Here is a 25,476-nt window from a genome sequence, read left to right on the forward strand (position 1 = left end):
TATATATATTCTACAAGGAAGATGTGATTACAGCGCTGAACCTTGTTTTCTTCCGTTTATCATATATACCTGAATCACCAGCACCTACAGTGATTTAGCATATATATATATAAATATAAATATAATATAAATATATATATATATATATATATATATATATATATATATATATATATATATATATATATATATATATATATATATATATATATATATATATATATATATATATATATATATATATATATATATATATATATATATATATATATATATATATATATATATATATATATATATATATATATATATAATATATATATACAGTGACCCCTCGGTTAACGAATAATCCGTTCCAGAAGGTTGTTGTTAACTGAGTTAGTCTTGAAACCATTGTTTCAATGGGTTTTTGGGTAGTGGTTCCAACTCACGAAAATTTCCTAAATTCAACAAAAATGGTGAAAAGTTCACTTACTTTGAGGTGTGTATGTAGAAGGCTCCTGGATGATGATGATGATGATGATGGGAATTAGAATGGGGTGGAGGAGAAGGAGGAAGAAGAAGGCATTGGGGTGGAAGAAGTCACCCCATGGCACCATTTCACCCATAAAATTTTAGTTCTCTTGGTGTATTTCAAGATTATTTTCTTTAAATCAACACTGCACTGCATTATATATTGTCAATATGTAAAATATATTTCAAAATGACCAATAATTTGCTTGGAAACACAGAAAAAAAGCGTTTAGTTGAAGAGAGTCTCAAGCAAGATGTTACCTCCACTGAAAACAGAGAGACACTAATGCCTGTCTGGTGTGTTAACAGGCTGGATGGCATGCCAGAAACTAGTTTCTTTACCTTCAATTATGCTCAATAATTGTTAAAATGACAAAAAAAAGTTAATATTAAACTTTTAAAATTATTGAATAGTATAAACTTCTTGATATTTACTAAAATAGTAAGGAATTTAAGCCCTAAAACCGATTACTGTATTGGCAGACTGATACTAAAGCTGGTTGCCCGGCCAGTGCAAGCGAAAACATGTTGAGGTCGGTTCGTAAGAAATTCGTTAACCAAATTTTTGTTCGTTAACCGAATTGAAGATCCTTATGGAAGGCAGTTCGTTAACCGAAATTTCGTTAACCGAGGCGTTCGTTAAACGAGGGGTCACTGTATATATATGTGTGTGTGTGTGTGTCCATTTGTTTCACACACAGTACATATCAGAAAAACAACAACGAATACGGTATATAAAACAAGATATATCTAAGCAGGAGGGTTACAGGGCGGGTAGGCTTAATGTAAAACACACAAGCTACACAAAAGTAACTTGTACATGTGCAACAGTGGAAAGACATCCTGCAGTGGACCATTTTGTGATAATTTCAGTTATAACACTGATAAGTGATAATGCTTATCAGACAGTACTCAAAAGTATGGTAACTTGATTAAACTTTATAATACTTTTTAATAAACATACTGTATGTCAGGTCTTGTCTTGCTTTCTTTGCACCCACCTGGACACAATCCTGCGGACACCCATATGAGAGTTACATTACTCTACTGTATTCGCTTCCAGAAGAAACAAATTATTAAGTTTCGTCTTCAACCTTTGGATAATGAAATTTAACTGATTTTTTCCCCCAAAAAAATTTTCTGCAAAAAAGACAAAGTCTTTAATTTACCAAAACACATCAGATAATATCATGTTATTTCAGATTAGTATAACTTTCATCGTGTTCACTTTTTGTCAAGATATTCCCTGTAGCATTAAGTGATCTTCAAAAATATTTAACATTTCTATAAACAGTTATTTGCGAAGAAGATATAGCATAAATTATATATTATCACACTCTGTATAGCACCAGTGACAACCATAGTCAAAATACAAAAAAAAATTATCACTAAATCATTCTCTTTTACAGAAGAATGTTCAATTAAATTTTAGCTTCGTTTCCTTTTTCTTTTGGTAAAGAAGTGTGCGAGAACTTCTGAACAACAGGTTGTAGAAAATAACAGCTGACACAACACAGACAAGAACAATAACAGATATGTACTCGGCTCGGTTGGGGAACGGCGTACCACAGATGGTGTACCATTCCATTCCATCACTGACGCGCTGTCCGCCCGGTAAACAATGGAAATCATAATATTTCTCATCGTAATCGTCGGTACACAGATATGTCTGCCTCTTTAACACCTGAAAGATGAAATTTTAAAAGAAAATTACAGTACAGTAATTAGAAAAACATCAAATAAGATTCCAACAGATACACAGTGTCTATGCATCAGTGCAACTAATATGATAAATATCCCCCACCAGACCACAAGGTGCAAATGGCTATCACCTGGGACTTATACCTTGCAGTCCTGGGTTCAATAGGTTATATTGATTGCATTAAATTACACCATCTGAAGTAAAATTATAAAACAGATATGAGAGAAATATTATATGATATACCTGCTCGCCATGGTAGTGAGAGGGTGTGGGAGATGTGGCTACAGTGAGAAGTCTAACTTGGCACCAATGTCACCAGCAATGTTATCAGATGCAAACGAAAGTAAAAATATCTGTAAATCTTTATTTACATCAGATCTTTGTAGATTTAAAGTGGCACCTATATTGAGTCACCAAAACATAAGTGGCCAGCCGGTGAAACTACAAGATGCCCTCGCTCGATGGGAGGTTTGCTAGGTACAGATAGTCAAATTTTCGTTCATGTTACCATCTGACCACATCCTTCTTTAGGAGGTTTGTCATGTAAAGGAATTTCTAAAAGTACCTGTAGTGCTGTTTTTGGGAGTTGCCTTGTGTTACAATGTCAGATAAGGGAGCTTCAACCTGTATAGTATACTGTATACAGTAGTATATATTGTTTAAGGTAGTGTTTGAATAAATAAATATAGCGATTCTTTCTGGGGACAAAAGAATTTGCCTCAACAACCGGAAATTTCTCAAACCCGAAAACACACTGCACCAATTGTTCTGGCTGACGGGGATACAATATTAATTTCCTGTGTGCCGAAGCAGTGCAGGTAAACAACTGAATTAAACAATGAGGCAACTTGACCAAGGATAGCTGACAAAGCTATCAGCTGCATATTTCCAGGAGAGATAATTCATCTTAAAGTGAGCAGCTTAGACGTGTTCTTACACCTCCAGTTTAATGTAGAAACACCAGAATTAGAACTTTTATGTGAAATGTGACTGTGAATAAAATTTTACTACTAATCCAATTTCCTCTGTGAAAACAAGTCATGGGGAAGTCAGTTGTAAAGCTCAGAATAAGGAATTAAAGTGACGTAACTTTTAAAACTGATACTGTGCCTGTACCTGTATAGTATAGTCTGGAAATGTACAGTAAAAACAAAAGAACTTACACCACCAAAAGCTGTATACACATCAGTTTTTTCATCACATGGTCCAGTGCGTTCATGTAAACCTATTGACACCTCTTCTTCAGGCTTGCCAAACACAGCCATTGACAGGTAGAGGCCGTAATGGATGACCATGTTGAGTACGATGATTATCACCGACCAATGAGATTTTTCACCTGTAATGAAAATTTCCTACTGAAGTAAACTTGATTAAAAACTCAATATTAACACTGTAAAATAAACCTTTATATACACAAATTCTCTGTATGTGATCTCTGAATAGCTCATCACACACTTGGTGACCAAATAAACTATCTCAGTCCTATATCAAGATGTAATACTATAAATACCAATGATATTACTGTACTGTACACAAAATATGAACATATTTATCACATGTGAAAAAATAATAATAATCTTGAAATGGTTGCCCTATGAGGTGGGTCCTGGGTGTACCATAAAAGAGATGAAAAATACAGGTTCAATTGTTAACTTGTAATACAGTACAGTAAAAATATAACCCTAGACTATCCTTCCCAAAGTAAAGTACAGTATAGTACAGTACAGCACAGCACAGTACAGTACAGTACAGTACAGTACAGTACAGTGCAGTACAGTACAGTACAGTACAGTGCAGTACAGTACAGTACAGCACAGCATAGTACAGTACAGTACAGTAGACCCTTGCCATTTGCGAGTTTGTGATTTGCAAATTCGACGATCTGCAGTGAGCAGATGGTGGCTATGGTGGCTCGCTTGCAAGCCTTTTCCCGCAGCACAAAGAGTCATCCCAGGCAGCATCTCATGTTGTTGTCTCAAAACTTTAGTGTTTCTGTGTGAAGTGGTCCCTAAAAGACTGCCTAGTGTCAGTGCTAGTGATGCTAGTGGAATGAAATGTAAAAGGCAGAAGTCAGTAATGACCCTAACAAAGAAAGTTTTATTATTAGATAAGTTAAAAGTGGGGATGAGTGCTGCCGCGGCTGGTCATTTGATTGGTATAGGTATACAGTGGTGCACTAAGGTAGTATAAGTTGCTATTTGTGGTTTTGCCGATTCGCACCATTTCTTGGAACCTATCCCTCGCTAATCGAAAGGGTCTACAGTACAGGACACTTAAATAGTTCTAGGGCACTTTGTCACCAGACAAATCATCACTGGCTCAGTATAAACCTAACCTAACCTAACCACAGCTTTATTGTCTCCAAAATAAAGATATTATCTAACTTTGATAAATAAAACAAAGTATTTAACAGACTGGTGACAAAATGTGTGCTCACCTCCTCAAACATGAAATGATAGACTTCCTGGATAGGATGTTGCTGTAATAACAGACTAGTGTCTCAGGACTTGCCATGAAATAAAATCGAATTAGAACCATTGTCAAAAATCTAGACAGTTGCCATGTGAGGCGGCAGGGAACTGAGGGGTGAGCAACGCCCGTAAACTGATACACAACATGGTAAATACAGCAGCCTCTTAAGTTTATTATCATTATAATGTACAGTAGCTAAAAAAGTATCTGTGCACACACTGTGTGAAACGATATGAGACCACGGACGATTGGTATTGGGATATGCATGTTATCTCCTTATACTATGTGGTAGTAATCACTTAACTGTTTATTTTATTCCTATATGCAAGCTCACCCCGTGTTGCATATTGAATGGTGGTGGGTGAAAACAAGCATACGAACCCTCCCGAGACATCACGAGTTGTAAGTATAACTTTGGAAGTCACCGGACCCACCCTGTTGGATACCGTATTTATTTTTACTTTTTTTACTTTTACTTTTATCTTCTTCACCACTGATCGGCTAGTTAGCCGCTTGGGCGATCGGTCATGTCTCTGTTGGCAAGTACTGGGCATGCACCGGCTCCTGAATGTACCTGAACCTGCTCCAGTGTTGGTCAAGTCTTGTCTTGAAAGAGCTCACACTCGGTGCCATCACAACACTTTGTGATAGATTGTTCCAAGAGTTCACAACTCTCACTCCGAAAAAGTTTGCCCTCACAGTTTTCTGGACTTGCGGCTTCTTCAATCTTGAGCTGTGACCCCTTGTGGGGCGAGCGTCCGCCAGCTCCAAGTAAGGACACTAGACTGAGTAGTGCCCCTTGAGATGCTTATACACCTCAATTAGGTCACCCCTTGTCTGTCTGTAATATAAGCTAGGCAAGTTCAGGTGCTCCAATTTCTCAGGGTAGCTGAGGTGCCGAAGTGCAGGCACCAGTCTGGTGGCCCTCCTTTGAACATTTTCAACCAACTGACAGTCCCTAGCATATCTCGGGGACCAGACGGGGTGACAGTACTCCAGATGGGGAAGCACTTCACTCTTGAAGATCGTTACGAGGGACGAACCGTCTAGACATCTGAACGACCTTCTTATAAGACCCAATAATTTATTTGCCTGATTTATTTTCTTCTCGCAATGGCCCGAGAACTTCAGCTCATTGTCAACATACACACCTATAGGGGGCAGGGAAAAAACACTTTTATTTGAGTTGCAGGCTGCACTTTTCAGGCATCGTTTGTATGGCTGTAACAAACACCTGTGCAAAATTTCATGCCATTTCATGCATACTTACCCTGCCGCATCGCGAACGACTTTTTGTCAACTTTTAGTGTATACCAAAAATTAGGTGTCATTTAATGTTTTCCAGGATAATGATAAATTTTACATGGGTGACATCGATTTAATTCACATGTTATTTTACAGGTACACCGTATAGAAAATCATTACAAGTTCATATTGAAATTCTTTTTTGTGCGGAACCTTGGCATCATTTTCCTAGACAATAATCTTTGCCTAATATATCCATCTCTCGATTCGTATCCCGTCACTTCAGTGCAAGCTTCAGTCATCACTTTTATGCCTCTCTCGACCGCCTGAGTGCTGTTTGGCCACTTGGGCACCACTAATGGTGTCTCAAGAATGTCATTAACCTGTAGATTTGACAGAGAAGCAATGTAAGGAGGCTCAGTCTTGAGTTCATTCCTCCAGTTAATCATGGAATGATAGTTTTTTGCTTGCCACTTTAGTTTCGGAGTCACCACCTTTCTCATGTTGACTACAGGAGGCACATCCTCATTCCCATCTCCATCTTTACCCTCCTCATCAGTATAGTTTAACAAATTCTCGTCAACAGCAGCATCAGAATCTTCCTCCTCCTCTTCAGATCTGCCAGTGCATTCTTCCTCTTGCTGATTCTCCTCTCTAATTTTCTTATCATTGAGACAGCTTTTTCTCTAACAGTCATGTCCTCATCTGCACACATACCAAGAAGAAGTTGATCTGTGTGGGCGAAGTATGCATTTCTCTGGACAGCCTTCTTCACTATCGCCTCCTCCTCACTATTCAGGTGTTTCATATATAGCAGGGACTGGAATACGTTCCTTGAGCCGTGTGTTACGTAAGGGTGTATCTTGATGTAATGACAATTCTTTTCAACTCATGGCTGGGTCTTGATGTTGCTACATACAGCCTGAGGATTCTACTCCATAAGGTGTTCCACCTTGACACACAGGGAGGACCTGGCTCAATAGCAGCCAAGTCATCTTCAACAACACCTGTGATAACTCCTTTACAAATCCTATACAGGTATTTCTGATCCCAGGACAGATCTTTCTCCATTTCATCATTAAACACAGGGAAATCAGGGAAACTGACTGGCTGGAAGGCGACAACTGGAAGCTCAGACAAAGACTCCTTGATCTGCTTTCCAATGGGACCACGCCAATGCTCAGGACCACTTGGTTTACCATCATAGTGATAAAAAACTGCGCGGAAAGGCAGCTCATTTCCGTGAAGCTGACATATGAAATAATGGAGCGGGTGACCAAGTAACATTTCAAGATGATGAATGACTCCATTTTCTGATCCTACATTTACATTGGTTCCATCACAACCAACACACACAATGGGCTGCTGGGTTAGATTTTTCTCCACCAGAAACTCGTGAATAGTTTTGGCAATCTGCTTTCCGTGTCCAGTCTTGGGAGTCACATGTGTGAGATATTCATTGCCAGGCTCAACCATGATGACATAATGATCTTTCACCATCATCCTCGAACTCCATTTCTCGGTCTTCTCATTCTTTATCATCACACGAGTGGCGGTCTTCTTACCATCAAAATAGAGTGACGTCAAATTATCTAAACTAGCCATCTCAATTTCTTGCCTCTTAAATCGGTGTGAACTGCTTAACGATAACTATTTGAATAATTTCAAGTGCGCCAACTTACCCAGGTCTCCCCTACATTACAGTACAATAACACAACATTGAGAAATGAAATGAGAAAAGGCTGATAATCAATATAGACATAGCACCATACTCATCTGCAACAAGACAACTTAAATGAAATAAGAGATATGAAAAAAAAGTTGATAAACACTGAACAGAACATTGCACCGCCACAGCGGCTGTTTGGCTAGTACTGTAGGTAAATTTAAAAATTTCAGTAGAAAATGCGGCAGACTAAACCTCGACATATTAGCTTCAAATTTGGCATGGAGTCTTAGATATGTATATGGAACAATGCCTGAAGAGTGCAGCTTTGAACAAAATTTCACTGCCCCCTACACACCTAGGTCCTCTTCACATTCAGTCACAAATAGTGCAGTTTCTTCATCCCGTTGGGACATATGATACGCCTCCTTACCGTTGGTATGCCCCAGGTGCATCCTCTTACACTTCGTGACATTGAATCTCAGCAGCCATTTCTTCGATCATTCTTGGAGCCCACAGAGGTCCTTCTGCAGCTCTTCACAGTCAGCCTGGTTTTTTACTTAACTGCATATACTGTAAGATGCACAGCCATATGAGACGCACTCCCAATTTTAGCAGGAAGAATTTAAGAAATTTTTTTTTGCGGATTTTCCTCCTGTAGCCATAGTTTTCTTAAAACATTATGTACAGTATCAGTAAATGTGAGGAATAAATAAAAATAAATACCAATAAATAAGTTACAACAGAAAATACTGTAAAGTATTGCCAAACCGGTAAATAAAAGCCAATTGAAAGTTTAACAGTCGCCACTTGCATTTAGTCCCTGGTTCACCATGGCAATTCAGACGATGTCTCCGCCAATTAACTCACAATGCCCCCCACGCCTCGCCTCCTCCCTCACTGAAGCAGGTACCTCGTGTGTGAACAAATGTATATTCCCTTTATGTGTTTGCCCTTTGGTCAATTATTTCTTTTACTTTCTCACAATATGTATGTAGGATAGTGTGTGCATGGAATTGAGTAAAATGAAGAATGTTACGTATATCTACCCAAAAATACCTTGTTACAATGCTGCCAGCGAGGTTAACGGCTGCAAATGTGAAAAGAAAGTTATCTGTTAATCTTCATTTGTATCAGGTATTTGTCGATTGAAAAATAAATGTTGCAGGTATGGCATTAATAGATTGCAATGCTTGTAAAACCCCCAAACAGTGGGTCATGCCTATAGGGCTTGGGTGGGCACGTGCCTCCCAATTTACTTGAGTATACCAATAAATATGGTAGCGAGTGTCGAAAAATTTAAGGAGCCGCCATATTAAATCAAGATCTCTCCTCTTACAAAAAAGTTTAATTGATTCCTAACTAATTATGTACTGTATTTCAAATTATAAACTAATATATTAAAGCAGCAAAAATTTTTACAATTCTTTTGGATGACGCCCTAGATGTGCCCCATACTAAGCAGGTCTCCAGTGTTGTACGTTTGGCTGCTGACATGGACACCAAAGATCATTTCATACAGGTGTGTTATGTGAAGTCAACAATAGGTAAACAACTGGATAACATGGTTATAGCTATTCTTGAAAACAATGGATTAAAAATGGAAAACATCAGGGATGAAGGTTATGATGGAGCTCCAAGTATGAGTGGGCCTCACAAGTGCCCTTTTATCAGTTGAGCACCTACCCTCCTAAAAGTCTGTGCATGGGCCTGGTTAGAACTAAACTACCCAATGGGGAACATACAAACTCACACTTACCCTTCTGTCTGCGTGATGTCACTCGCGGCGTACGGTCAGCTGCCCAAACAATCAAGAAGTACACGAGAACAATAGCTAGGGTGCAGTTCTCTGTGTGGATGCCATAAGTGTCATGGAGGGGGTGATACAAGAAGATGAACTGTATGACTCCCCCGGGCATACCACATAAGCCAGCCAGGAAGGCACAAACAATTTCTTTACCAGGACTGGAAAAAGAAAACAATTTGGTACAGAAATTATCCCATAAATTTATCTCATCCTATATCCTACAGATTCTATTCACTACTAAGGAGTCCATGAACGATCTTTTCAAGGTACAGTACTTCAGGTATGCTGCGTTACTTCTTATCTGCTCAAAGTAACGTTTGTCTTGTATATTAACTGTACTGTAACCTATCTACTATGGGATTAAATAACATCATAGAAGCTAAGGAAAAGTTGGGTATACAGGAAGACAGTCTTATCCCAAAATATTTCTAAGTAAACAGGGTTAAGAATGTGTCCCCATAAAAAAAATTAATTAATAAATCTAAGTTCTGATTCACTGAAGCGTTTGAGCCAGGGCCACTGAGAGTTGGCCAAGGCCCTTGAGATAGATAATTTTATGGGCCTCCTTTTGGATTGTTAACAGCTAATAATATCTATCTATAACACTTTTGTTCTATATATTTATTTTTAGCGTTCCATTTAATTCGAATACCTTTTTATAGATATACAGTGACCCCTCGTTTAACGAACGCCTCGGTTAACAAAATTTCGGTTCACGAACTGCCTTCCATAAGGATCTTCAATTCGGTTAACGAACAAAAATTCGGTTAACGAATTTCTTACGAACCGACCTCAACAAGTTTTCGCTTGCACTGGCCGGGCAACCAGCTTTAGTATCAGTCCGCCAATACATTAATCGGTTCTAGGGCTTAAATTCCTTACTATTTTAGTAAATACCAAGAAGTTTATACTATTCAATAATTTTAAAAGTTTAATATTCAATTTTTTAGTCATTTTAACAATTATTGAACATAATTGAAGGTAAAGTGACTAGTTTAATGCGCGGCATCCAGCCTCTTAACACAGCAAACAGGCGTTAGTCTCTCTCTGTTTTCACTGGAGGTAACATCTTGCTTGAGACTCTCTTCAACTAAACGCTTTTTTTCTGTGTTTCCAAGCAAATTATTGGTCATTTTGAAATATATTTTACATATTGACAATATATAATGCAGTGCAGTGTTGATTTAAAGAAAATAATCTTGAAATACACCAAGAGAACTAAAATTTTATGGGTGAAATGGTGCCATGGGGTGACTTCTCTTCCACCCCAATGCCTTCTCTTCTTCCTTCTCCTCCACCCTCATTCTAATTCCCATCATCATCATCATCATCCAGGAGCCTTCTACATACACACCTCAAAGTAAGTGAACTTTTCTACCAATTTTGTTGAATTTAGGAAATTTTCGGTGAGCTGGAACCAATTACCCAAAAACCCATTGAAACAATGGTTTCGGTTAACGAACTTTTCGGTTAACGAACGACCTTCTGGAACGGATTGAGTTCGTTAACCGAGGGGTCACTGTATAATTAATCTATCCCTAGAGGCCCCTGTCCTGGGGATTTATCCCAGCTTCCCTGTACTCTCGGTAGCCCTGATTAGAGCAGACAGATAAATATCTCGTGTAGCTGTAAAACTGTCAGAAAATCTTAAAATCTTTTTATTTCACCAACTCGGGCCACCAGATTGGTGCCTGCACTCTGGCACTTCAGGCAACTGGAGAGATTATAACACCTGTAGTCGCCTAGCTTATACCATAGGCAGACAAGGGGTGATTTAATAGAAGTTTATAAGAACCTCAGAGGACATTACTCAGTTAAATGATCATCTGGAATTAGCAACTGCTCACCCCACTAGAGGTCACAGACTGGTTAAAGAAACCACAAGTTCAGAAAATTGTCATGGCAAACTTTTTTAGTGAGCGTTGTAAACTCTTTGAATAACCTGCCAGAGAGCATTGTGACAGCACCAAATGTGAACTCATTTAATACCAGACTTGACAAACACTGGCACAGGTACAAACACATTCTGAAGCCAGTACATACCCAGTACTTGTCAACAGTGTGTAACAGAGACTTGACCAACTGCCCAAGCAGCTATGTGACTGATCAGTGAAAAAATAAAATAAACTAGAGTTAAGTTTGTGTCCCCCACCTGTAGTACTCCTGAGTCCTTCCTGGAGTCAAGATGACGTAACCAACAACATAGGCTTTTGTGTATTAATTTTTCTATTATTTCTTATTTTTTCAAAAATAAATCCAGAATATGAACAAACTCACTGAGTGTCTTACTGGCCCATAGAGAAAATAAGTAGCCAAGAACCTCAGTTCCAGAACAGTATTTTTTGCAGGCCTATAAAGATCTACAAGTGTCAGTGCACAACCAGATGTTTTGTATCAGCAAATCAATAAAGCAATGTTTCCATAATGAAGGTTTTCCTGTATACAACAATTCATTAAAATCAAGACATACCATAATGAAAAAGTGTTTGATCAATGTTTACACACAAGTGTACTGTATCAAGTGCCTTACATCTAAACCTGACCTAATGTTTTCACCAATCTTTACAGAGTATACAACTGTACCTGGACACTTCTCCTTTGTCGTCACTGCCGGTTATCTTGCGGCGCCAGAAGTTGAGAGCAAACGTGAATGCTGTACCAAAGGCAAGGTGAAAGTAATAGGAGTTCCAAGGCACCCAGTAGTGACGGTCATAGATATTGGGGTCTGTGTCGTGCCACGTCCAATGAACAAATTTGACTGCCATGATATCATAAGGAATGTCAATCAAGACCTCTACCAAGCCAGCTGGGGAGAGAATAAATTCATTACTGATATATAAAGTATCCTTAAGTCATCCCATCTGTCAGCCATGTGCATCTGGGAGTACGTGTACTGTACTGTACTCTGGATATCTGTAAGCCATTTGGGTGTTGATTATGGCACTTAATGATGGGCCTGAGGCTACACCACTAACTGTACAGTCTTTATCTAACTGAAAAACTGTTTGATAATTGCCACTCATTAATGAATCATCTGGGACTTATGTGTCATGTATACCAGTCTACAGCTGAAAGCAATGTTACCAGTTTCAATTTATACAGTTTTACCAGTTAAGGCTAAAAGCACTTACTACTTTAGGTCTGCAAAATAATCTACAAGCCATATATTATTAGCCCACGACAATATCACATTGTGTTATGTGCTAAAAGATTATTATGAAGTCAATAGAAAGCAATGGTTTCTGCAATATTCCAATTATGTATATACAGGTAAACAACCTATTTTCCTTCACCCTTGGTTCCAAACCCTTGTCAGATTATCCGTTTTGCCGGACTAACCGAGGTCAGGTAATAATAATTCAACAATACACCTCTGAACCACTAATGATACACCTCCCATGTCTCTAAAGCACCATGGACTGCTAAAAACCTAAATTAAACAAATGTTAAATATAAATTAAATGTGAAAAAGCCATAACTTTGAGCAACATATTATTGTACTCACTACACTAAAGGACTAAAATTTTATCTCTTGTGCAAACTTTGTGATGTTCATACTCAAATTATTTGCTATCTTGCAAGGATTCCAGCAATGCAAGTTATATTCTGCTAAGTCTAGTCTGTGACATTTTATAAGATAAAAACGTTAAGGCTAAAACTACCTTCACCCTGGCTGGGAGGGAAGGAGGGAGGGAGGGAGAGAAGTTAAGTGACCTCTCATAATTTTGTCCGGACAAAAGGAGGTGCCGGACCATCAGTTCTCGGAAAATCGGTGGTATACCTGTACAAAAAACTGAATAATTTTATGCTCTAATAATAATAATAATAATAATAATAATAATAATAATAATAATAATAATAATAATAATAATAATAACAATAACAATAATAATAATAATAATAATAATAATAATAATAATAATAATAATAATAATAATAATAATAATAATAATAATAGGTGTAATATTATTATTATTTTTATTGTTAATATTATTAATATTATACATTATATAAATTATTATTTATTCAGTAAAATCATCATACATGATTACAATTGGTTTGACATGTATGAAGACTATGTAGGCATACAGTTCAGCATGTGCATAGACGACACAGATATACGGTGTACATAAACCATGGAAGTACAGTATACAGTTTCCAAAGTATACTGTACCTTGACAGTATAGGTAGACAGCAAGAGTAAGCAGTAAGGTAATTTGATCAAAGATAGTCAGCAAAAGCCATTAGATACTTATTTCCAGGTAGGGTCGTGTACTTAAGGTTGGTCTATATCTACCAGAGTAAATGGTGAAGTTTTGTGATAAATATAACGAGTATTACATTACACTTGGACAGTCCTAGGCTGATGGATCACTTCAACAATACAACATTCTCTGGTTAATAATACAGAAACTCACTCTTCTTAAGCAAGGATTTAAAATGTCACTGACCAGCCATGGGTTCTGCCCACCGAGGAAGCTTTGCATGTGCGACCATATATGCTGCATTGTACATGAGTGATGGGTCTGGAAAATAATCACATATCAGTACTGTATTGACATGTACAATATTTGCATATACTGTACAGTCAAGATCAGAGAGAGGGATACTATAAAGAAGACTATAACAACTGATACTGTTACACTCTCTGTATACTGGGTCTCAACACAACATTTTAATAACTAGCTACAGTATATCTAACCATCCATATCGTTTAGTTTCAATATCAGTAAAAAAAAACATTAAATGAAGAAAAGCCCAACTGATCACTGCACTATATTAACTACAAGAAAATGATAAGTATTTGAGTCATATACAAAATTCACTGGAAAACATATTACTGTACATGTACTGCATTACATCTATTAGCACTGTACTCTATATTCACCTCCCCAACTTATGTAAAGTAAGGTACCCATTTACTGCTGGCTTGACATAAGTAATGGTAATATTTGTTTATCCATCAGTTTATAGTTAAATAATATCAAAAAAAAACTAACTTTCCATCCAAACTACATATTTAAATTCTTGTACACAGTAGATGAACCTTATTGATTTTGCTATCAGTCAAGCCATTTCTGTAACTTACAAATCAAGGGTATGTGGAGTGGAAGTCTGCGACCCAGAAACATTATGGTGGTCTGTGAGTGCCAGTAGTTGTCTATGTCCGGCATCCAGAATGAGACCATCTCCGTAGTCCAGCCATGAAGGTAACACGCCAGCCAGTGGTACTTCCAGCGGCCCCCCACAATAAAGGCTAAAATTATAATCCTAAGTCATTAAATATTATAACAGTGTTCAGTAACAGTTAAGACCAGGTTAATTTCTTCTTATACTTATTTAGAGGAAGAAAATACCCAACTGACTCACAAAAATAGAATGATAGAATGATGACAGTAGAAAAAGTAAACACAATGATAAATAAAGCGAAGAAAAGACAGAATGATAAACAGAAAATAAAGGGAAGGGAAGATGTCATTAAGTAATCTTTCTTTTGTATAAATTTCAATACCAATTATAGTGAAAGGCTTATTATTAATTATTATTATTAGTAGTAGTAGTAGAAGTAGTTAGGCTTGGATTAATTACAGTAATATCTCCGTTAGCCGGAGTCCCCCAAACCCGGAACTCTCCGATAGCCGGAATTGAAATTTTCCAAAATAAAATTCCCCGTACCCGGAAAATTCCGAGGATGGGAGATTTTTTTTCCGGGTTTGAGAGATGAAAATCAGGCTCAATTTCTGGAACTTCTGAGAAAATTTTTCCGTTTCCCGGAAAATTCCGGGAACGAAGGATATTTTTCCGGGTTTAAGAGATGATGTAATGGGCAATTTTTGGAACTCCAAAGAACATTTTTCCATTCCACTGAAAATTCCGGGTATGAGATATATTTTTCTTGGTTTGAGAAATGATGTAATGGGCAATTTCTGGAATTTCTGAGAAAAATTTTCCGTCACCCGGAAAATTCCAGAATATTCCGGGGATGAAGGATTTTTTTTCCGGCTTTGAGAGAGTCGTCTCATTACCCAGAAATCTCACATTCCCGGAAGTGCTCTACACCAATTGTTCCGGGTAACGAAGATATCACTTACATTATTTAAGGTCAATTACAATTTCAATTAAAATTACTCAATTAAAGTTTAAATTACAAATATGTACAATTACAATTACTTGGTTCACAATACTGTACTCTCAAATTACAATTACAATAACATAAAATGTTGAAATTAATTACATATAAAATTACAATTACAAGTTTTTTACCCATGTTCGGACTACATAGTTAAGTTTCTAAGTACCAAGCAAGCACATTTTATATCAGATTTTGCACTTTATTGTGGTTCGAATTTTTGCTTACATTTTCTGTCACTATAATTCATTGCTATTCAATTCACAAATTGAAGCTTATCATATATATCTTTGCTGGACTTGATCACCAGAAGTTTCCGGTGCTGAAGTGGCTGTGCAGCTCAACATTTCTCTGGCCAGGTGCTTCAGGAGGAGTACAGTATCTTTGGAGGAGAATCCCTCCAATAGACCAAGGGGTCCACGTCAAATGGGACACAGCCCTCCACTTATATACTCCATCAACACTTGTTCAAACTTATCTGTGTGTGAGTTCTGCTCACCGTTAGTTGCAGGAGACGTGAAGGAAAAAAGGAGAGGCCTCTTTTGTAAACTTCTGAATGGTTTACACAACTAAGGCAAATAATAAAAACAAGTAAGATGCCGACCAAAACTTATTTGTTTCCAATAAGCTTAACCTTAGCCAGTAGTCCCAGTACACCACTCATCCTCGACGTGGCACTGTCGATACTGTAACCGAGCGCCGAGCGACATTATCTGTCACAGTGGGCTCCACACTGGACCACTTGGCGTACGAGTGTTGGACGTGACTAACTCTAGTCCCGACTCCCAAACGTGTGTACTGTCAAGTGTATAAGGACTACATCCTTGACCACCGAAGGGTCAAGACGTAACTGGTGCTCCTCTCGGAGCAGCCAGGTCAACTGTTAAGTTGGCCCATACTAACCCCCTCCCCTGAACCCTCCTCCCCACCTGAATATCAACAAGTTCTCGCCAGAAGTTACAATTTCATTTAGGAAAGGAATGGAACCAGTGTTAAACAGAGGTGAACAGTGGTGAACAGTGCTTAAGTCAGTGAGAACAACTCAACAGTAACAGTCGTACCCAAGTTAACCTTCACACAGTGAGGTCCCAGGTACCCAGTGATAACGGCCCCCGCGAGACCCAACAACAACCACCGATGTGTTAATCCGTCTACAATAGGAAGGCCTGGGACCAAACCTCACTCATATAACACCATCTGTGAGGGAATTACTACACCACATGTCCCTCATAACACCATATGTGAGGGAATTACTACACCACATCAAGTCCCTCATCACACCATCTGTGAGGGAATTACTACACCATGTGTGGTCCCTCATAACACCATCTGTGAGGGAATTACTACACCACGTCAGGCCCCTCATAACACCATATGTGAGGGAATTACTACACCATGTGATGCCCCTCATAACACCATCTGTGAGGGAGTTACTACACCACGTGAGGCCCCTCATAACACCATCTGTGAGGTAATTACTACACCACGTGAGGTCCCTCATAACACCATCTGTGAGGTAATTACTACACCACGTGAGGCCCCTCATAACACCATCTGCGAGGGAATTACTAAACCACGCCAGGTCCCTCATAACAACATCCGAGGGAACTACTACACCACGTGAGTTCCTCCTAACACCATCTGGGAGGGAGTTACTACACTACGAGTTTGCTGTTCAACACCTACATTAATCTGTATGTTCACTGTATGTTCCTCTACCTTTCTCTAATGAAGGCTTTTGTTAAACCACCAATGTATGTAATAAGTCATTTATGTCCAATGTATATTTTCAGCCTTCGGGCTGCAGAATTTTTTCAATAAACCGTTAATTATTATTATTATTATTATGTTGGTACCTATTATACTTTTATCAATATTTAAGTAATCCTTCATATTTCACAATGTCCCAGTTTCATGGCATAATTGTAATTGGATTAAACTTGAACAGCAAATTGCAATTATAATTAAATTACTTTTTATTCTCAAAGTTCAATTACAAATACAATTACAATTATTCAGAATTGTGTAATTAATTACAACCAGCTTCAATTACAATTACTAATTGATCCAAGTAGTAGTAGTATCACTTAGTAATACAGGTTGCACTTCAAAAATCTGAACATCAGTTTTCTGAAAACATAAAAAATCTGAAAAAAAAAAAAAATGAGTGGTGGCATTTTTAACTACTGTATAGTAGACCCTGCCAACTATGGATTTCCCATCCGTGGATTCCGGGTATCCATGGTTTTTACTCTGTATACACCTAACGCCAACCACGGCACTGAATTTCAAGTAACCGTGAACTAGCATGGCATCTTTATCTCTCTGAGGTCTAATTTATTACTCTGTAAATGTGAGGAATGAATAAAAATAATACAAAAAAAAAAAAAAAATATTGCACTTCCATTTGGCAATGAACACAGGAGATAGAAATGCACTCCCCCTCCCACAAAGGGGAAGCCAGCCACTCAGCTGACTTAGAGATGTGTGTGGTTGCTGCCACGATGCTTTGTATGTATGCCGTGATGTCATATTGGGGGAGGCAGCACGACCGGGCTGGCAACGCAGCTACAGCCCACTGCCTCCACACACACATTCACAGCCCACACATACACACCCATGTTCTTCATTTTTCTTATTTTATAGTTTTATATTTTTGTTTTTTATTTCTAAGTCACATCAAAGTATTGACATGATTTTCCACAACCTTTATAGTTTTATTACATGTAACAATGTCAACGTGTACAGCCATCTCACAGCTGACCAGCTACGAGTGTTATGGGGAATCCTACAGTATTACTGCACACACCTTCTCTCCTTTCATTAGTTTAATTGCTGTATTATTATGTGTGTCTACATTGAGGATAGTGTTAATAAAGTTTGTTATTGTGTGCCACTGAGTGATAGCACTGTAGCACATTGGTGAGGTCTATAAACATAACTGTCATCACTGATGGAGTATTTTACCGCACTTATTAAAGCCCAAGTAGTCCTTCAAATACTGGTACTTAGTTGAATTTCAGTTATACTGTACATACAGGTATCATACATTACAGGTAGTTCATACAGTAATTTACATGGTGCTTAATTAACTATTAGTTGTTGTTGTTGTTGTTTATAATGATCTTTAGTTAACTGAAAATTTTAGTTATTCATATTGGGTCTGGTCCAAATTATTTTTTATTTTTTAAGTGTAACTTGTACCATCACAATATTACAGTAATTTAATACAGGTAGTCCAATGGTAATTAATCTGATGCCATTTCCAAAAATCCCAAAAGCTAACTCTGTTCAGAACCAAAGTTTAATTTAAAGTACTGTACTGTGCTGTACTGTACTGTACTCTGTATCATCAATAGTAGAGACAATCAAGCTAACATGTGCTTAAGAGATATTCCATTATACAGCACAGTATATGTACAGTACATGTACAGTATATTGACCCACACCCACCACCTCTCATCTAGACCCACACCCACCACCTCTCATCTAGACCCACACCCACCACCTCTCATCTAGACCCACACCCACCACTCTCATCTTGACCCACACCCACCACCTCTCATCTTGACCCACACCCACCACCTCTCATCTTGACCCACACCCACCATCTCTCATCTTGACCCACACCCACCACCTCTCATCTTGACCCACACTCATCATGATAAGATAATCACAACACAATCATGTACAGATCTCATTGGCTGGTTATGTAACCTTTCATTTTTAAGTACAGAATTTTTATTATAGCCGATGTATTCATTACACTACTGTACAACTCCAAATTCACTCTTCTCGCTGCGACCTTGATATTACTTTATCTATAATCAAAATACGATCTTTGGGTCCTTGAGATGTGACCCAAATTTCAATCAAGTTAAACCACTGGTTTCTAAGGTACATATACATACTGTACTGCACAAGTTAATCAAACTGCACGACTCAACACCACAAACATTGCTATTAATGCTGAGTGGAGAAGCCAGGGACTGATAAGGAAGAATCCACTGTTACTAGCCGTCAACAAGAGACTGATGACAATTACTTGGGAAATTACATAACAGTTCAGCAATAATTTCTCTTTGCTTTTACTTATTTAACTTTTGCAGTTTTGTCAAGCAACAGTCCGAAGTTTTAGATAATCAAGTCTACTAAATGAACAGGTCCCCCCAGAAAAATATAGTGGGCCATGGGGTCAATGTGGTTCGTAGTTTAGTGAGCAGTGTATAGTTCACTAGTTTCAGAACAGCTGGTACAATTAACCACAGGGTTTTTTTCATTCATCATTATCTACTATATGGATCAAATTATCTTGTAACAGTTTGGTGCAGAATTTCAAAATTACCGGACATACTCGTAATTTAAGTTTCATTCCTGCATAGCTAGATTTTATAAATGTATATGCTTGAATACTGTACTGTTGCATAAATGAAGAGTAGGTATGCCAACATTATGACAATGCACTTTGTCCAGTGTTTCAAACTATAGAGATGGAAAAATTACTAATACTGTACAGTTTTGGGGGACTGTACATCTACATAGTTGTCTACTGTATGGAAATTGGTCCCTATAAGAAATTTGTTAAAATTACTCAACAGTGTTACTTAAAAGAATGATGGAGTGAAAAGCAGAAAGGCACAGATACCATGAGGTACCTTAGTACACAGTAAGGTGACGCATTGTAAACCAGCTGGGGCCCTGTATGTGTCAGTACTATTAACAGACTCACCACACACACACACTCATGTAAACCATTGGAAATGTTTATTTATAATAATCATCCAATATCTTACTCTTACATAATCACGAACAAAACTCACCAAGAATCTGATAAAAAAGCAGACTGATCTTATCACTACAGTACCTGGCACCTAAAGTCTGTTCACAGGAGCTTCCAACTTAGGTGAAGGGTCAATTAGTAGTAAGGCAGCTGATTGGTTGGGATACTGTAATAAGTATTCTGTGTTGATCTCTGATAATTTCCTCACTTTGGGAAGCAAAAATTACCATGTGAAATGTATTGATAATAAAAATAATCTTAAAGAGAACACGAACATGATCAACAAATTCTAGGATGTAAACTCCTCTTCACCACATGACGACACGTAGAGCATTGGATGTTGTCTCTGAAATTTTTTATTTTTTCTCTTCTCTTCAAGATAATTGTACAGTATAACCAAAGCTTTTCACATGATAAATTTTGCTTCTCAAGTGTGGAAGTTTTCAGAGATAAACACATAAAAGTTATTATCTTTTAATATATCAGTATGATAGATAAAATACAGGTACTGAAGAACTATAAAAATTTTTGGGTGTCTGTCAGCCAACCAATCAACTGCCTTGCTACAAACTTACCCAAGGCCTTAGTTGGAAGCATCAAATAAAGACTATTCATCGGTATGTAACTAGCATTATGGTGGTAATGTTGAAGATCTTAGGCAACTGAGCCAACACAAACTGTGGTTAAAACAGCTACATTGCTGAGTTACAGCATTATTAGGCCACTCACAAGAAGAGCTTGGTTAAGCATCCTTAAACTTCAGACTTGCCAAGCCTGAAGTAATACATTACACACAAAGCTCACATTGCCTGCACAGAGCTAAGGATCTAGGAGAGGTGAATTATTTCAAGTCATATCTTCCCTTCTAAGCCATAAAATTAAACTTCCAATTCTTCATCCTATTCTTTATGGTTGATACAGAACACCAGACAAGACCCTTGAGACACCAGCCAGCCAGGCTAGGAATAAGACACAGGGAACACTGATGTTTAGTTTATTGCCAATAAGATCAAATTAACCAAAAACCTCACTCTGAAATTATGTAAGTTGCTCCCACTAATAACAGGAGATCTTGACTCAATTTGGCCAAAACTAAACTTATAATGTTATTCCTCCCAAAAGACAAAAATATAACATAATTACCATGAATTAATGACAGAAATGCAATGATCACATAAGACCATTCTGAAAGAAAGTAAGTTGGCTGGGCCTTGAATACTTCTGCTGGGTCTCTGACATGCACAAACCAATCTAGAGTCTGAAATAAAAGGCATAGCTACTACATACAGCATGAGGACAGACCATGGCATTATCATATACAGTAGACACAGTACAGTTCCTAACTATGTCAAAATTATGGAAAAAACTATCCTTTCTTTCCTTTTTCAAAATACAGTTTGTGTTAACTAGTTTATCAAAATAATTGAGAGATTTATTTAATACCATTGATAAACATAAGTGTTTACACTCTCTGTGACTAGTCAACAGAACAGTTTACCCAACACTGATATGACTCTTAGTCTCTGGAGAAACAAGTGAAATTAATGAAAAAAATAAACTCCCGCTATGACAGATAATGTGGGAGTGATAGTGAAAGCAGGCATTTGCTGCTCTTAGAAATATATTCTTGCTCAGACACTGTTGCTATATATTATCAAAGCTTTTTATTTAAAATTTCCCACAAAAAAAAATTGATTTAGAACCAGCACGAACAGTTTCACAGCTTCTTTAAGACAAAATTTACCCGGCAAAAACAGATACCATAATAATGTTCTCTGAAGGACAACCAAAAGATAAACACAACCATGCATACCAGTATTCCTTTAAAGCTCACGGTTTTATTCCCTTATAGCTCACGGTTTTAAAGCTTGCATCCCTCGGAAACTAATGGATTGCCACGGAAAATAAATCTGAGGCTGTGTGCCAGGGATCAAGATGAGTCAACACTACAGGGCAGTACAAAGCACCATATTTCCCAGGTCATAAGATGCACCCTATAATTGGCAAGGTATATTTTGGAGAAAAAAAAATTGCAGATTCAATATCCTACTGTGCTGGCAAAGCCAAATCACTGGCTATATGCTATCATGTTTTTCACTACCACAGTTAACTATGACTTTATGGACCTATTATATCAAACATTTGTTGGTATATTAATAAAATTTACCTAATTTAATTCAAAATGATATAATTGTATGTATAGGTACCTAAGGTATACACATTACAAATACAGTACAGTACCTATTGGGATCAGGCATGTGCACTAGGAACTGTCCAGTAGTTCAAGGATTTTTTACATCCTGTGCACCAGATCAGATGACATTTCAGAGGTATTGTCTTTGCATTGTCACTACCACAATTAACTATCACTTCATGGACCTACTGTCCATACAGTGTTATTCCATGTTTATGTTTATTTATATTATTTCATATTTATTATAATGTCTTATACATACATAATGTTGTTATACATGTGCATATAGCTCTATATATATATATATATATGTATTTTGCACACTCCTGAAACTGGCATCAAAAACTCGAGGACTCTGCTTTCTCACAGGGTCCATTACCTAACCCCAGCGAGCTTTAAGGGAATACTTTATAAAGATCTATATATGCTGCTGAATCTTATTATAAGTATGGTAGGTTAATCATCTTCAAGAACCATTAAATGAACATTTGGTGATCAAATTCCTAGAGTTAGGTGCAGTACAGTACTCACATCCTTGAAGGTGTAGTTTTCTGTCTCATCACCAAACCCACGAAGATCTCTTGGGTTGACCATCTTGCTGTCACCCACTGAAATGCCACAGTTCTTTACTCCAATTATTTCCTTATTTACATCAGATTTTATCCTCTCTATTTGTTATCAGTCTGAGAAAATGGAAGCTACTGTTAAATGTTAAGTGACAACAGTTGTGACAACCAGGTTATGATCACATGAACTGTACTGTGCCGGGGGAAATGTAATTATTTGTTACCAGTAGTTATAGTTAAAACGGTAACTCATTACAGGTAGTTAACACTTTATAGATGAATATGTCAAATATTGTCCTGGACATAGAGGTACAAACTGTATTTGTTAACTTCTCACGCCCATTGCTGATTAATTTCTGCAGAAGAGTAAGACATAGTTAACCTGTAGCTACAAATAAACTGTCTTTACACATTTAAGGATGATTCAATCAAAATAATTTAAATATTCACAGGGAAGGTAAAAAATCTTAACAGAATTAGTCATGAAGGCAGCATTTATACTGGCAAACAGAGAATACCCAGACCTAACCTAACAATCATTGGGTGAAATTTAGTCTGGTTTGGTTACATCATTTGTCAGAAATATGGGTCACTGATATACAGCTGCTCCTCGACATAGAAAATCTAAAATGGATGTCTCTTTTTCTTCTCAGCACCACAAAACTCTCACTTTTAAGCTTGCCAGCCATTTTAAAGTGAATTACAAACGAAAATTTTGTCAGTACACAGCGCAATCACTAATGTTGGGACTCGAAAATACGTAATTTGACAAAATTTTGGTACGACCGAGGCGGTCGTATGTCCGGATGGTCGGAGGTCGAGTATGTCGTAAGTCGAGGAGTAGCTGTACTTGGTCTGTTGAGTGAATTAAGAAGTGCTAACAGTCTGACAAATACCTTCATGACCATTGAGTGATATACAGTACTGCATACTGAATGTAACTTGGTGATATGATTAGTATTCTATGTGTAACTGTGGTGTTATGTTCAACAGGTTATGACCAATAAATCGTTGCGTCCACATCAGCGGGCTATCATTCCAACCTAATAGCTACATGACGATTAAACTGATATAGTTCGAAGATATTTTTGCTAATTTACGAAAAGGGAGGAGTCATTATCTAAATAAAATCAAAGGAATTATCCCAAATAAAATATTAAAACAGGGACTTAACAGCAGGTAACATGTGACTGGCCTCTTAACAGTGGAGAAGAGGCTAAAATAAAGCTCACATCATGCAGAAATAATGTACTACAACAGCTGAACCACCTCAATTAACAGCAGTAACATATGGTAACAGCTAAAACACCTGTCTTACCTCAACAACAGTAATATATGATAACACCTGAAGCTACCTGGCCATCACAGCTGACCAGGAAAAATGTTTTACTGCACTATCTTGCGAGACCTACACTACTAATATGGTTTTAATAGATTAATATTATTTTGAGTGTAACATAACTCTTAATTTATATAAAGCACAAAATGATATATTCATAAAGGGAACGATTATATCAAGTATATTCGTATTTTGGCAGCGGTACCTCTAAGATAATGGTTAATAGTATTTATCTTTGTTATCTTAGGAGAGGTTTATATAATTGTAGTAGCAAAGGTAAAGTCCCTCTAATAAACCACTTCTTTATCTCAGACACACTTGAAATTGACATCTACCCCTTCGACCTTCTAAGAAAGTCACGTTTAGAAGTCTTAAAGGGGAATAATTTGGTGGAGAGCACGTGTGTGTGTAGTGTGTGTGTGTAGTGTGTGTGTGTGTGTGTGTGTGTGTGTGTGTGTAGTGTGTGTGTGTGTGTGTGTGTGTGTGTGTATGTGTCTCTGTGTGTGTGTCTCTCTGTGTGTGCGTCTCTCTGTGTGTGTGTGTCTCTGTGTGTGTGTGTGTGTGTGTGTGTGTGTGTGTGTCTCTGTGTGTGTGTGTGTCTGTGTGTGTGTGTGTGTGTTGTGTGTCTGTGTGTGTGTGTCTCTGTGTGTGTGTTCCTGTGTGTGTGGTGTGTGTCTCTGTGTGTGTATGTGTCTCTGTGTGTGTGTCTCTGTGTGTGTGTCTGTGTGTGTGTCTCTCTGTGTGTGTGTCTGTGTGTGTGTGTCTCTGTGTGTGGTGTGTGTGTGTCTTCAAAATTACCGGGTATAAGGAATTTATTCAAACATAAGATTGATTAATGGACAAGTTCCGTGTGATAAACTATTAGTGCTTCAAAAAAATTCGATGATACAAAACTTCTCCATTTTCCAGCGGTATTGAAAGATTGGAGTGAGGGTTGTGAACTATGAACAATTTGCGAAGGTACAGATAAATCCTAGAGCCAGTACAGGAATAAATCAGGTTTACAGTACCTCGATAAAGCTCCTTGGTTAGTGGGAGGATTGGTGATGACGGCCATCTCGT

General features: G+C 37.7%; 1 protein-coding gene across 2 annotated transcripts; it reads right to left on the reverse strand.

The window, feature by feature from the left end:
* Positions 1 to 1,122: 1,122 nt before the first annotated feature.
* On the reverse strand, positions 1,123 to 24,486 carry LOC121854768. 2 transcript variants are annotated; one of them, XM_042349534.1, is made up of 9 exons: positions 24,394 to 24,486; positions 23,041 to 23,117; positions 21,459 to 21,573; positions 14,495 to 14,662; positions 13,857 to 13,931; positions 11,989 to 12,211; positions 9,358 to 9,563; positions 3,379 to 3,551; positions 1,123 to 2,197 (listed from the first exon to the last, which is right to left on the reverse strand). In XM_042349534.1, the coding sequence occupies exons 2-9, from the start codon at positions 23,101 to 23,103 to the stop codon at positions 1,931 to 1,933; spliced, it is 1,290 nt and encodes a 429-aa protein (XP_042205468.1). In that variant the 5' UTR covers positions 23,104 to 23,117; positions 24,394 to 24,486; the 3' UTR covers positions 1,123 to 1,930. The 2 variants fall into 2 exon arrangements, with proteins under 2 accessions (XP_042205468.1, XP_042205467.1); XM_042349533.1 differs by lacking the exon at positions 24,394 to 24,486 and adding an exon at positions 23,393 to 23,744.
* Positions 24,487 to 25,476: the final 990 nt, after the last annotated feature.

Source organism: Homarus americanus, unplaced genomic scaffold, assembly GCF_018991925.1.
Source record: "Homarus americanus isolate GMGI-L3 unplaced genomic scaffold, GMGI_Hamer_2.0 scaffold53233, whole genome shotgun sequence".
NCBI classification, from domain to species: Eukaryota; Metazoa; Arthropoda; class Malacostraca; order Decapoda; family Nephropidae; genus Homarus; species Homarus americanus.